General features: G+C 37.8%; 1 protein-coding gene across 1 annotated transcript; it reads left to right on the top strand.

The window, feature by feature from the left end:
* Window positions 1-12,641: 12,641 nt before the first annotated feature.
* On the top strand, window positions 12,642-13,460 carry LOC125231392. The gene has a single exon (XM_048136836.1). It carries the CDS (start codon window positions 12,642-12,644, stop codon window positions 13,458-13,460), a length of 819 nt encoding a protein of 272 aa, XP_047992793.1.
* The last annotated feature ends 1,254 nt before the right edge of the window (window positions 13,461-14,714 follow it).

A 14,714-nucleotide genomic window follows, 5' to 3' on the forward strand; every position in this document is an offset into this window, starting at 1 on the left:
TATGTGACTTTAAATATGTGTACAAAGCGCGAGAACTTAAAGTGTTATATTTATGATCGAATTAGACCCTTTCTATCACACTAATACTTGTACTAATACGTCGGAAAGGGACAAACGGCTTGGTAACTTTAGTGAACGTTTATGAATAAGGGTGATAGATAGCGGGGTTGTGGACTGTAATGACTGACGTATAATGATGAAAACACGTAATAAAAGCACTAATTTTAATTATTGATATTGGTAAACAAACATAAGCTTATTTATACTTTCGTGACAGAAGGCAGACTGAAGACAAATCAATCATATTTCATAACATGAGGACAGTTTTTGAAAGTGACATAATTTTAAACTATTAAGGAGGTCGCGCACCAGCCAATCGCCAACAAAGGGGGTAAAGAGTAATGTACCACAGCATCAAGGTGAATGGTCGCCCGTATTCCTAGCGAGAGCCTTTCATCTTCAACACGACAGTAAAACATCTTTGACACGACAAAAAAAAAGAGGGGTATAACAATTTGTTTATGTATGCCATAAACCGACAAAAGTGCCTAAAGTATGCTTGATTTTATCTGAACAATAAGAAAACCTTGCCAACTAAGCTCTCAATCGAACAAATAAAAGAAAAAGCATGCTTACCTCGCCCTCTGCCAACTTTTGCCCGCCTTCGTTTTCCATTTCCATTCTCTTAACATTCTGATTTCATGTTAAAAGGCACTTTTTAGGGTTCCGTAGTCAACTAGGAACCCTTATAGTTTCGCCATGTCTGCCTGTCCGTCCGTCCGCGGATAATATCAGTAACCGTTAGCACTAGAAAGCTGAAATTTGGTACCAATATATATATCAATCACGCCACAAAGTGCAAAAATAAAAAATGGAAAAAATGTTTTATTAGGGTACCCCCCATACATATAAAGTGGGGGTTGATATTTTTTTTTATTCCAACCCCAACGTGTGATATATTGTTGGATAGGTATTTAAAAATGAATAAGGGTTTAGTCAGATCGTTTTTTGATAATATTTAATATTTTCGGAAATAATCGCTCCTAAAGGAAAAAAAAGTGCGTCCCCCCCTCTAACTTTTGAACCATATTATGTTTAAAAATTATGAAAAAAATCACAAAAGTAGAACTTTATAAAGACGTTCTAGAAAAATTGTTTTGAACTTGATAGGTTCAGTAGTTTTTGAGAAAAATACGGAAAACTACGGAACCCTACACTGAGCGTGGCCCGACACGCTCTTGGCCGGTTTTATTTAATTTAAACAACTCTTTGCAGCTTTGAAATTTAAGTATTTTGCCATTTGTGACTTTAAAAAATGCTTTATTCTTCTTACTATAGAGGAATGAGTAAGGGAAGAGTTTTAACTCCATACATTCAGTAAATGCGGGTTATTTGTATAGGCATAGTTAAGTGACATCTAGCGACAATCACGCGTCAATCACGCGTCAACTAGCGTAAATTATCAGTACTGCAACTTGTTAATAGATGTCGCGACGAACGAAAAGTCTAATGCTCACCAATTTTTAGCTAATATTACAATTGTATTAATCAGTATTCTGTTTTCAATTCCTCCTGCTTGTAATATAAGTTGTAAACTGTTCTAATATTATTTTTTTGGCAGACGAGACACAGTTTCCACCTACTATCGAGTAGTGGTACTGATAATTCACGCTATTTGACCCGTGATTGACGCGTGATTGTCGCTAGATGTCACTTAACTATGCCTATACAAATAACCCGCATCTATGTTCTTACTTACTGACAGGTGCAATCCTGTGTGCATAGCCGAACGCACAAACGCTCACGATAATATCTCTTTCGTAGCTATCTATCTCTATCGCTCTTGCGTGTTGGTGCGACAGAGAAAGACTACCTTTCGCGGCGTGTCGTTTTCGTATCGCGTCGTAGAAATGCCATTCGGGTACGGGGCCTGCTGAGAAGAAAAGCTCCCGTATAGGCTTACACAGCCACGAAAAACGTTGTTGCCCCAGACTGCTTGAATAGTCTGTTATAGACTTGCAGGCCAACAATGATGATGATGCGTAACGTATATTATATAAATCTCGTTTATTCTGGCATATTTAGAGCAAGTAAGTTTCGTAAGCGTTCGCGCACAAGGGTAATATAAGGTAACGGCGGCTATCAACGCGGGTATCGAAATCGACGTCCATTACCGCCGCATTTGCAAATACACATTTTATAGGCAAACCGACCAATTTCTTAAAAAAAGTTACTCACACAAAGGAAGCCTGTTTAGTTGACTAACGCACATATAGGCGATAGAGAGTGTGAATGAAAGAAGACGCTCGCTATTTGACAGTTTTTGCCACGGGACCGCGAGAAGAGGTTGTGTCATACTGACGTGTGACGCTAAACCTAAGTGAACTCCAATATCATTTAGTAGTTTACGTAATAATTATGGCAAACAGGTGAAAGTTATGCATTTCAAATTATTGTTTATAGTTTTCTACATGACTTCTGAGTACTTTTTACGTATTGTTTAGCCTGGAAATGTGTTTAAAGTGGAAATTAAAAGACAGCGGTGAAAGGCGCCATTTCGTGAGTAGATTCTATTACTGTGGTATACCACAGTAATAGTTAAAGTAGTGATATTAGTTCTTTTTGCTTTATTTTAAGTATATGTGATCAGTTATATAATGTCTTACAGTTGTTTCAATCTTGATCTATTCACGCTATCAAAGAACTATTTACGCGGTATGAAAATTATTCAACAAAACCTTAATTTTTAGCAAAAACTTCATGACTGATTTCGTAGTTTCTATGAAAACCGTTAATTTGTCAATTTTTTTAAACATTGACATAAAGTCTGATGCTTACTTACCAGTTATGTAAACTTGGTTTTAATATAAGGTTGCAATATTTTATTTTGATTTGTAATGAAAATACATCTGTATGACTTTGTTTTTATGGGTCGGAATTAGATTTTATAATACTCCAATTTATGCCTATTACCGATGGTACGATCAGATAACCCTCGGTAATAGAATATATAAGAATCTATTACCGATCCATGCAATATTTGTTTGGGTCGGTAATGGGTTCCTATAGAAGTATCTATTACCGAGCGACATATTAGTCTTGTATCAAAATATGACATTTAGTGTACCGTAAGTACAGATTTCTTAGGTGAAACTGAGTCTTCTGTGGGTATTCATAAAGGAGGATAGTATAGGTATATGTATTTGTCATAATTTGTATATTCAACCGTCGGTATTAAGCTCCGAATTTTGAGATGGGTTTCTATTTACCGATGGCAGAAAAACACTGTCATTCATACCCTCGGTAATGAAATCTCAATTCGCGTTAATAGAACTGCAGCCTGTTCATTACCACGGTAATAGAAAATTTAGGTATGTTGGCTTCAATAATCATTTTATGACATATAATAAACTAAAATGATCCTAAAACTCTTCAAAACTAATAGTTCAATAAATACTCTTCCATAAAAAAAATATTTGTGGTCGTTAATGAGCTTTGATACCCTTAATTTTTTGGTATCTTTTGAAATCTTCCTTAAGTACCACGTTAATAGGCGCCATTACCTTAGTTATTTGTTATACAAGGGGGCAAAGTTGTATTTTAACGCCGAGTGTGGAATTGAAAAACGAGCAAGTGAACGGATGCTATAGTTGAACCACGAGCGAAGCGAGTGGTTCGAAAATAGAATCCTGAACTTGCGAGTTTTTTAACACACGAGAAGTAAAATACATTTCCACCCGAGTGTAACACAAAACTTTTCCCCTCATTACAGCGAGGAAACTACAACGCAAAAAATGCGTTTATCACTGCTTCCAGATGTTCCACAGGTGGTAAATCATCTTTATTACTATAGATTCACCTACTTTTATCAATTTTAAAGCAGTTAATTTGACTTTATTCAAGGTCAAATTACTTTACCCACTAGTGGATAAAATGCGTTTTTACCCGCTGGTATTAAAGGACAAAACACGTGTTTCCGAGCTAGTGAGGGGAAAAATACTTTACTCGCTTGCTCCCTTAATATCGGTCGGACTGATTTATACGAGGGTCGATAGTAAGATGGATTGACACGGTTTTATTAAGACGAGCAGCCACAGAAGAGAGACATACACACATAGTCATATTCATACAGACACAAACACACACAGAACAGAAACATATATAGAGAGATGAAGAGAGAGATCTCAGGAATGTTTTTTTTACAAGCTTTTATTTGACTTGCCTTGTTAGTACCTATGTTAGTTTGGGTCAAAACGTAGAAGCTAAATTTGACCTACTTCCCGATTTCTGATTGATCTGAAATTTTGCACACATTATGTAAATCACATGACAATGCAATTTTATGGTACCATGGAGCTGGTCTGATGGGGCAGAAGGGTGGTCATAGGAACTCTGTTATGAAACGTCGCATCCCCATCGAGTAAGGGGTTTTTAGAAACGCCTCGGAAAGCAGCAGATGACTGTTGAAAGAAAAAAAGCTTGTTCAAAAAATGATATTTTTCCAAAAAAACTTATTTTAAATTAAACAATCTCAATCGCGTTTCACTTGCGATCTCTGTGGCCGGAAGTGCCATGCTGCCATCGGACTTTACAGACATAGGAAAAGATGCGCCGTACCTCCGATCTCTGTTGGCGCACATACCTTGTGAATGACGCTACAAAAACTCATCTGTTAAAGATGCTGTGGTGTTAAAGATGACTCATAGCTATTACATATTTTTAAATTAAAGGTAAAATGGAAAAATTTACACCTCCGGCAGGACTCGAACCTGCGACTTCTGCCATTGCCGGGGCCATCACGTTCCCAACTGCGCCACGGAGGCCTGCTGGATGTTTGCGAATTTATCCATGCCTTCCCTCAATTCTCAATCCCCTTAGGGTGGCGTTATAGCTATTACCTATGGGATTGAAAGTAAACCAAAATTGTCAAATTGTAAATATATATGCAATACTTGTTTTTAATAAAAAATATGTCTAAGTTTATGTTTTACGTTTATATTGCAGCTAAAAAAGCTGCTAGCCCATCGCCCACACTATAATGCAATGGAACCCGTGACCTACTGTCGATTTCTATGATACACACGGGAAAAAAGGGGGTGGTGAAATTATTATAACATCACCACACGAAACAAATACATGTTTCAGAGCCGAATTTATCCAAACGGTAAGTATACATACTCTATTCATCATATTATTATTTCAAGTCTGACATACGCTTATATTGTTGGTATGCCCACTATGAATTTATGCAACCATGACAATGTATGATTAATACAAATAAAGAATGTGAATATGAATTACACATGAAAGTGACTTAACAGTGGAGCACAAACAACCAAAACAGCAGATAAGAAGAGCGAAAACATTTCAGTAGGTACAAAATAAATGTATTTGTCCTAATTCTTGCTCCAATTTCCCTTAAGTCGAATCAACAAATGGACGTAACTTGAGTCTGTCAAATAATAATGGAAACTTTCGCGCCATCCGTCTTATCAATGGGACTGGGACACCACAAGGTTGGGGGAATTCGAATAGAGAGATGGCAATGGTATCTGGTGGACACAACTGATTCATATTAAAATTAATCTTAGTAATAAACTCAATGCATTTACATTCTAATAGGCCCTTTTTTAGTCTGTCTTATATGATTAAGTACTGTCCAATTAACCGAAATAAAATATTACCATGTTTTATTATGACCTAAAAACAGCAATAATTATTTGTTTTACAAGGGGGAAAGGTTGTTGTTTAACCGCACGTATCAATATTGATACCCGAGCAAGCGAAGGTTAAACAAACTTTGCCACCAACACGAACAAAATACTGACTATAAATATCAAACTAAATCAAATCCATCAATCTATTTAATATTTTATGATTCAAAATCATCATTTATTAAATTCTACCAGCCAGCTTAAGACATCAAGTTAAAATTTGTATGAAATTACTTTGCTCTCTTGTGGATAAAATGCAATTTTGCTATCTGTTTTCGAATAGCAAAGTAAGCCATTACCAGTTGGTGTGGTGAAAAATATTTTAAAAGTATACTTTTAGACATAGACATAGAATGGCTTTATTTAATATCACAATGTTACAATGTTAAAATTAAAATAATGGATATTAAAAAGGGCGTTTTACGTAATGTTAATATAGATTATCTGTGCATCAGGGGCCCGTTTCTCGAAAGGTACAAGACTTGTATTACAAGTGTGTTTCCATGACAACCCATACGATTTGACAGTTCGCGCACTTGTAATACAAGGCTTGTATTATAAGTGTGTTTCCATGACAACCCATACGATTTGACAGTTTGCGCACTTGTAATACAAGGCTTGTACCTTTCGAGAAACGGGCCCCTGGTCATTATATTCGAAAACAACATTTTCTGACTTTTAAGTATGAGGCATAAAGCTCATTATGTCAGTGATTGTTTTGAGATGAAGTAAGTTCGATTTCGATGACGTCACTACATCTCTGACAGCGTTTTCGGCGACCAAAATAAAAAATAAACACATTTTTAACCGGAAATATGTAGTCATCATACAATTTTAATACCCAAAATCTATAAATGTTGTTTTTAAAAGTCAAATTCTCATCATGTTAATGTTAATCATCATCATATCAGCCCTTTATCGCCCACTGCTGAGCATAGGCCTCTCTTCTAGTACGCCACTTCTCCCGGTCCTGGGCTAGTCTCATCCAGTTGTGACCCGCAATTTTCCGGATGTCATCGACCCAACGAGCCAACGGATGCCAGGCATCAGAAGACAATCATTTATTGTGCCAAATTCGACATGTCTAGTATTTAGCCTATTATTTATAGGTAATAAATTAATTAATATTTAGTTATTTGTTTTGCAAGGGGCAAACTTTTTGTTTAACCGCACTTGCCAATATTGATACCCCAGCAAACGAAAGATTCCGAAAGTGGAATCTTGAGCGTTGCGAGGGTTTCAAGGCACGTAGGTTAAACAAACTTTACCACCGAGTGGCACACAAAATACTGTCTGTAAAACGTCAAACTAAATCAATTCCATCCATTTATTAAGTATTTAAGATTCAAAAACATCACTTATTGCTAAATTCTACCAGCCAGCTTAAGAAATTACACCCTTGGGGATAAAATTCAATTTTGCTACGCATATTGTCAAAGAAGCAAGATACCCTTTATCGGTTGGTGTGGTGAAAAGTACATTACATGAAGGTTTATGACCACATAGCGCCTAATATATTGCTGAGTGCTAATCTACAAGTTCCCAGCTATCGTAGATCAGGCGTGAATCTTATTTGCGCAAGCTGAGTGAAAGCAAACACACACTGTTTATGTAATTGTCCCAACGACGCGTGTGTCTGTAATCCTGGTAATATACTGTGTAAGATATTCCTTGATTCATTGGTTCTCAATCATTTTAATGACCTCCTAACGTTAAGTTTAAGCCTGACTAAGAAATATGTTACATGACTACCGCGCCATGTTGCGGAATTTTATAAAAACTATTTTCTTCATACTAAACTGACCTGTCACCGCATACATCAAAATAACAGCGCCCTCCTGAGTCCTGACAACAGTTACAAACACAAACAGATACAAATCGTTATTAAGTTATGCGACCGTATGGAATCCACACGCTGTATATCAGGTCAGGATTTCAATTTACTATGGGTACCTTGTGATGAGGTAAAAAGTCCTTTAGCTTTTTAACAAAAAGTTCATAACAAAAAAAATTTAGCTTCTAGTCAAGAAAGGTCATGTTTGGCTTAAAGCGATAAGCTTACCATGTCACGGCTTGTTCGTTACGAGTAGTCGTTAGTTTAAGCTATGCCAACCTTCTGATGCGGTTTTCTAATCCGCAGCCGCTAACGGGTCGTTGTGGGCCGGAAATTTAACAAGTATTTTCAGCTACAGTTTACTAGTTAGTGGTTTACGAAGAATTTATCCCTTTTAACACGAATATATAAAATACAAGGTCAAAGGAATATTTATTTTAACAGCAATTGCGATGAAAAGTAATTTATAAATTTAATACACAGCGTAAAGTTTTTATTCAAAATAAAGAATTTGTCAGAAAATAAAAACACAAACTAAATTATACATCAAAATAATCACTAAATAAAACTGCAAAAATCACAGTGAAAGACAAATAAAAATACAAAAACTAAATTACAACATGAAAATAATCACAAAATAAAAGAAATAACTAAACGTCGCAGAAATGTAGTCTGGCTCTGTCGTGCCAATACCCAAGAGTGAAAGAGATAAGCTATGAAAGAAATATTATCGTGAGCGTTTCGAAAGCGTTTGTGCATTCGGATACGCACAGAACTCACTTTCATATTTGAAAACCTAGACACCGACCGATGCAAACAAACTGAAAAATATTATTGATTCGATGTTATTTATACTTCCTATTTGACAAAATGAAACCGCCATTTGCATCGGCAGTACATTCAATACATTACTCAGAAACAGACGCATCTCTTAGAGCGACACACAGAAAAAATAATACAATAGGTACAGGTTGTCGGTGATTTTTAAATAATCAAAAAATAACATTGATTCAAAGTGCACATCTCTCATCTACTTACTTATTCTGCCTAAGTAACTATATATATTATACATAAATAAGAAGTACATACTACATAGGCTCAATTATACCTAAATAACTTATCATCATATTTTTGCGCCTCTTTTTATTAATTCCGCTTTCAAAGCGTTCACATTCATCGCTAAGTAATCTATATTTGCGATAATTTCACGAAGGAGATCATTTCCAAACCAGTAGTAGTAGTAGCTTTTTGGACCTCACGCGACAACAGTGTCTCTAGTGGCTAATTTATAACATATACGATAGCCCCCATTGTTTGCCACCATCAACATTTGTACTAAAGATTGCATGTGATCACAGTTGACTGCTGACTGCTATCGACCGACGACCGTTGGCCCAGCTCTGCTGCTACCACCATGTCGGGGCCTGGAGAGAGCTACGTGATGGACCTGCAGCGGATCATGCGCGTGCGCCTGCTGTGCGGCCTGTACAACGGACGTACTCTGAGCCCCCGCTGGAAACTCCTAGCTAAAGCATACTGCATCATCCTCATTCTTGCTGCTTCATTTCACACATATATATGTGCATTCATTTCGGTGCAACCTGACATCGTACTCGAACAATTAACGCTATTTTTATTAAACTTTTTCTATTTCCTCTTCACCAACTTTATCTCTTTTTGTACCGGAGACGAATACATCTACAAGTTTTACACCAGGAACAGACTTACCGACGTCACCTTGGACTCTCCAATTATCTTAAACCGTATGCAAAAATTAATGAAAAAGTTGTTTATTTTTGCTTTAATCCAATATTCTGCGTTTATTTGTTTCCATGGTTTGACGCTTTTCTCACACGGTGGTAATATAGACTTTGTATTCTTAATAATTGTCCCAGTATGGCTAACAGAGTTTTATATTTTATGCTCAGTTTTGCCAAAAGTTTTGATCTTAGCGCTGTTCAACACTCGGCTGCTGATACTCAAGAGGAGACTGCTGAGGTACGGGTTCCGGTCCGTGGGGCTGAGACAGCCGCAACCGTACTGTAAGATCTATGACGAAATACTACAAGGACTCAATGCGACAAACTGTCCTCTAAAAATAATGGTAAGTAAAGCCTGACTGGCGTGTACATACATACATACATACATACATACAATCACGCCTGTGTCCCATGAAGGGGTAGGCAGAGCACATGAAACTACTCAGGTTTCAGTGCCACTCTTGGCAAATAAGGGGTTGAAAGAAAACGAAACTGTGACATTGCAGTGACAGGTTGCCAGCCTCTCGCCTACGCCACAATTTAACCCATATCCCACAGTCGTCACTGGCGTGTAGTAAGCAATAAATTTCTAATTTCATTAAGGTCAATACGGGTAAGTGTGTCATAAGGGGAATTGTGTCTGGCCTTCACGTTTGGCTTGTTTATACTAATTATCAGTTTTCATTGAGAGTTCATACGTTTAGGGAAGAGTTGTAACTCCATACATCAGTAAATGCGGGCAATTCCATCATCATTAATGCGGGGTAATTGTATAGGCATAGTTAAGTGACATCTAGCGACAATTACGCGTCAATCACGCGTCAACTATCGTAAATTATCAGTATTGCTACTTGTCAATAGATGTCGCGACGAACGAAAAGTCTAATGCTCACCAATTTTTAGCTAATATTACAATAGTATTAATCAGTATTCTGTTTTCAATTCCTTCTGCTTGTAATATTGTAATTGTAAACAGTTCTAATATTAAATTGTTGGCAGACGAGACAATCTTGCCACCTAGTATCGAGTATAGTGGTACTGATAATTCACGCTATTTGACGCGTGTTTGACGCATGATTGTCGCTAGATGTCACTTAACTATTCCTATACAATTAACCCGCATTTACTGATGTATCGAGTTACAACTCTTCCCTTACTTTATGCATGTAGCACCTGTCACAAAGAGAAACGGTCAAATGTGAAGGCCAGACAAACTTTCCCTTATTATGACACACTTACCCGTATTGACCTTACCAGACTTTAAATAGACCTTTTCAAATTGTCAGTGTATTCAACCAATAGGAATGCAAAATAAATCAGATTCACTTATAGCATTTTATGCAACCGGCGTTTAAAAGAGGTCAAAAGAAGCGAATGGCGCTTGTAACAATTCGAGGCGAAGCCGCCACGAGTGTTTTTTTACTCAGTCAAACACTGTTGTATACAATACTTTTTCTACGACGACATACTTATATACTCTGTTAAACAAGTCTGTCAGTAAATAAGAACAAAGAAAACTATATGCATCTTTTTCTTTAGGGTGCTAGAAAAAAGGATACCTATAGTTTTCTTTGTTCTTATTTACTGACAGACTTGTTTGACAGAGTATAATTATACGATTATATAGGTACGATCAAGAATGCACATCGGTCTTTGGAAAGGGACAATTGACGTCATATAAGCAAGAAAGAGACAACGCTTTACGAAGACGAAAAGCCAGCCCCCGCCAGCTCCCCAAAGCCAGCCCCCGCCAGCTCCCCAAAGCCAGCCCCCGCCAGCTCCCCGGCACCCACGCAGTAACGTTATAACAATGCGCTGTCATGGTTACAAAGCCTAATGCATTTTTTGATATAAAAGCTTAGCGTGGGTTCCGGGTAGCCGGCGGGGGCTGGCTTAGGGGAATATAGACATGTAGGGTTTTAAAGATCTATGCCCGACCCTGTAAATGATGAATAACAGTACGGGAGTAGAAAAAAAAAATGACAACTTAAATAATTGGACCTTATTTTTTCCAGTTGTTATTAGATCTTATCATTTCGAGTGGGAGATTGATAAGTTACTCCATTCTCTGCTACTACGATTATAAGTTTTACGTAAGTCATTTCTTATTTAAATAGTTTTGACTTAAATAATACAGGCTGTATTTTTTTACCGGTGATATTTTCTGGGCTGGGGTGTGTAAAAATCGATAGTTATAATATTCTTTATTGGCACACCTAAGCAAAAGATACAGTAGACACAAAACAAATGATTATAAATGGAGGCAGACAACAGGCGGTCTTATCGCTAAAGTGCGATCTCTACCAGACAACCTTTGGGTAGCGGAAATAAAAAAATATAATCAAAAAGAGTAGGTGCTTCGAAATAAAAAATCATAATTATTATAATTTCCAACACACAAATTGAATAAACACACATGTAAGAGAATATAAATAGACTTACATAAACATACTTAAATAGTAATATACAAGCCAGATATATAGTAACAAACCAAAAATATACAGCAGTCATACCAACCACAGACTAAAAATAGCAATGCGATCACTGAGGGAGAGATAGATAATGTTCTTAAGCATTTAATAAAACATAACAAATATGTAATGGCATTATTAGCCACTTCCCGTGTTTAGCAGTAACACAATGGTTTACTGAGCCATAACGCATATTGATTGGTCAGCGACAACCCAAACATGTATATATAGGCACACTTTTATACAATAGATGGATTGATTGCAATTCATTACTTTACCTACTACTCGTATCTATCATTTGACGACACCTCATACCGTGAAGTGGCCCATCCTCAACGGTAACATTATAACTTGTTATTACATGGCGACCCTGCGAGGATATCTATACTTTGTTATTACAAATACTTCCATACCATGCAAAGAAACTTTACTCCTGAACGTAACCTCAACCATACATGTGGGGTTCATTGGGAGATTCAAGTGAATGTTTACTCTAATACGCGTTACGTGTCCATAATTTATGGAAAATTAAGAACATATTAGGTAAAATTTTCAGTCCGGCCGTTGCCGTCATTGTGATTAGTTGTGTCCTCACGCGTAGTTGAGAGATAACCAGTGATTTTGACCTCCCGTCCTTAGTTATTTACCTGTGCGGTCAATGTCTCGCGCGCCTGGTATTTGATAACGTTGTTTACGTGTTTCGTCGCATCTTTATACATTTTACACCTGCATTTACTTTAAATTACTAACATGAATTGTGCCAAGTGTCCCCAATTAGTTAATGATGGTGTTTTTTGTCATAAATGTAAAAAGAATTTGCATTTTGGATGCACTTGGGTTAGCGGAAACAACCTACAAGCGTATGAATAATGATAAAAGGAATGCATGGCGCTGCCCCGTGTGTCGAGTGACCCCGCAATCGCCCCAAGTTTGTGAGGAGCCCGCTTTAACTTTAACTGACTTATATGACGAATTGAAAACCTCGAGAACGTCGATTGAGTCAAAGATTGACGGGGTTGAGCAACAAGTTATCGATCTGAATAACAAATGGAGCAGCTTGGAGTCGCGCCTGGCTGGCATGGAGGAGAGGATCTCGACCACAGAAGATAAAATGGAGACTCTTTCGACTTTGCCGTCTCAAATTAAGGATTTGCAGGAGCAAGTGGCCTGCCTTAAAAAAGAAAATAATGAGCGTGACCAGTTTGGCAGGCAAAATAACTTGGAGATCACCGGCGTTCCGTCACGTTCAGGGGAAAATTTGCGTACCATTCTAAATAATATTTGTACCAAGGTTGGCTTTGTCCTTGACCAATCAGATATTGACTGTATTCATCGCATTAGAGTGTTTTCTACGGAAGCGAAGCACCAGAATCTTCGCCCACCCTCGATCATCGTACGGTTCACACGGCGTGTGCGCAGGGACGAGCTGCTGGCGGCGGCCCGCGCGCGCCGCGGCCTCACCACAGCGGACGCCGGCCTCGATGGACCGTCGACCAATATTTACCTGAACGAGCACCTCACGCCCGCAAATAAGATGTTGCTAAAGAGGGCCCGCGAAGTAAAATCAGAGCTCAACTATTCTTATGTATGGGTGAAAGAAGGCAAGATCTTCGTGCGTAAAAATGACACTTCTAGGGTTATACGTATCGTGTCCGAATCCGACCTTTTAAAACTTAAATGACTCTTGTTTTTTATAAACTTGTGCCATATTTTGTACCACCATAGCGCCGATCGGTGTATTTCTAAAAATCTATACTGTATTATTATTGAATTGTACTTCTACTCGTGTACTTCGTTTAACATATTTTACTGCGCCCCACATATAATGAAAATATTTACATATATTTGTATTACATTCTTGTTTGTAGTAATGTTTAGATGCCCATTAATAGTTATATACCAAACTCGTATTACATTTTTGGCATACTGTGAGCCGTGTTATTACTGCGTGTTTGTATTTATTTCCTTCTATACCTACGAATGTTAAGTCTTAATAATTTAAGTGTTTATTATCAGAACGTGAGGGGACTCAGAACCAAATCTCATTCTTTTCTAGCAAATGTACTTTTGGCCAATTACGATATCATATGTTTAACCGAAACCTGGCTCACGGATGATTTTAGTGATGAGGAATTCTTCTATCATAATTATGTTGTTTATCGTCGAGACCGGCCGTCGTGGACGGCGGCGCGCGGCGGCGGCGTGCTGGTGGCGGTGCGGCGCGACCTGCGCGCGCTGCGCTCCGACGATCTCTGCAGCGCGACCAGCTCCGAGGAGCTGTGGCTGTCTCTGCCCTTAGCTGCCGCTAGCACGTCTCCCGCTGCGCCTGGCCGCGCGACTTACTTACGCATAGCTTGTGTTTATTTCCCACATAATCGTAACCATGCTGATTCTCTGGAATTATTTTTTAATAATGTCAATGACCTTATATGTCGCCACCCAAGCGATACCTACCTGTTGTTAGGTGATTTTAATATATCTCATGCGATTTGGAACTATAATAATTACTCAATTCTAACTCTTACTCACAATAATAATCCCTTAGCTGTTACACTTTCTGAATTTCTCTCTCTCTCTGGATTACAACAATATAACGGATGTGTCAATGCTCTTGGTCGCATTTTGGATCTTGTCATTAGTAATGTTAGTTGCGTTGTTTCTGTCTGTCCATCTCCCCTTACGCAAGAAGATTTACACCATAAATCATTAGTAATTTATTTTCCTTTATCAATAACGAAATCTTTGAACTCCACAGCGCATTATAAATATCTTTATCATTTAGCTAATTTTGAAAGTCTACGGCAGGGTCTTTCTGACGTCGACTGGTCTGTAATTGATGACATGGACACGGAAAGTGCCACAAGTTATTTCTATTCTACCTTGAATACGTTATTAAACGATTTCGTTCCAAAACGTAAGGTTTTTTCAACTTCTA

The sequence above is a fragment of the Leguminivora glycinivorella genome, chromosome 11, assembly GCF_023078275.1.
Source record: "Leguminivora glycinivorella isolate SPB_JAAS2020 chromosome 11, LegGlyc_1.1, whole genome shotgun sequence".
Lineage (NCBI taxonomy): Eukaryota > Metazoa > Arthropoda > Insecta > Lepidoptera > Tortricidae > Leguminivora > Leguminivora glycinivorella.

Coding starts and splice junctions, on each gene's coding strand:
- LOC125231392 (XM_048136836.1), top strand. CDS start 12,642: ATGAATAATGATAAAAGGAATGCATGGCGCTGCCCCGTGTGTCGAGTG.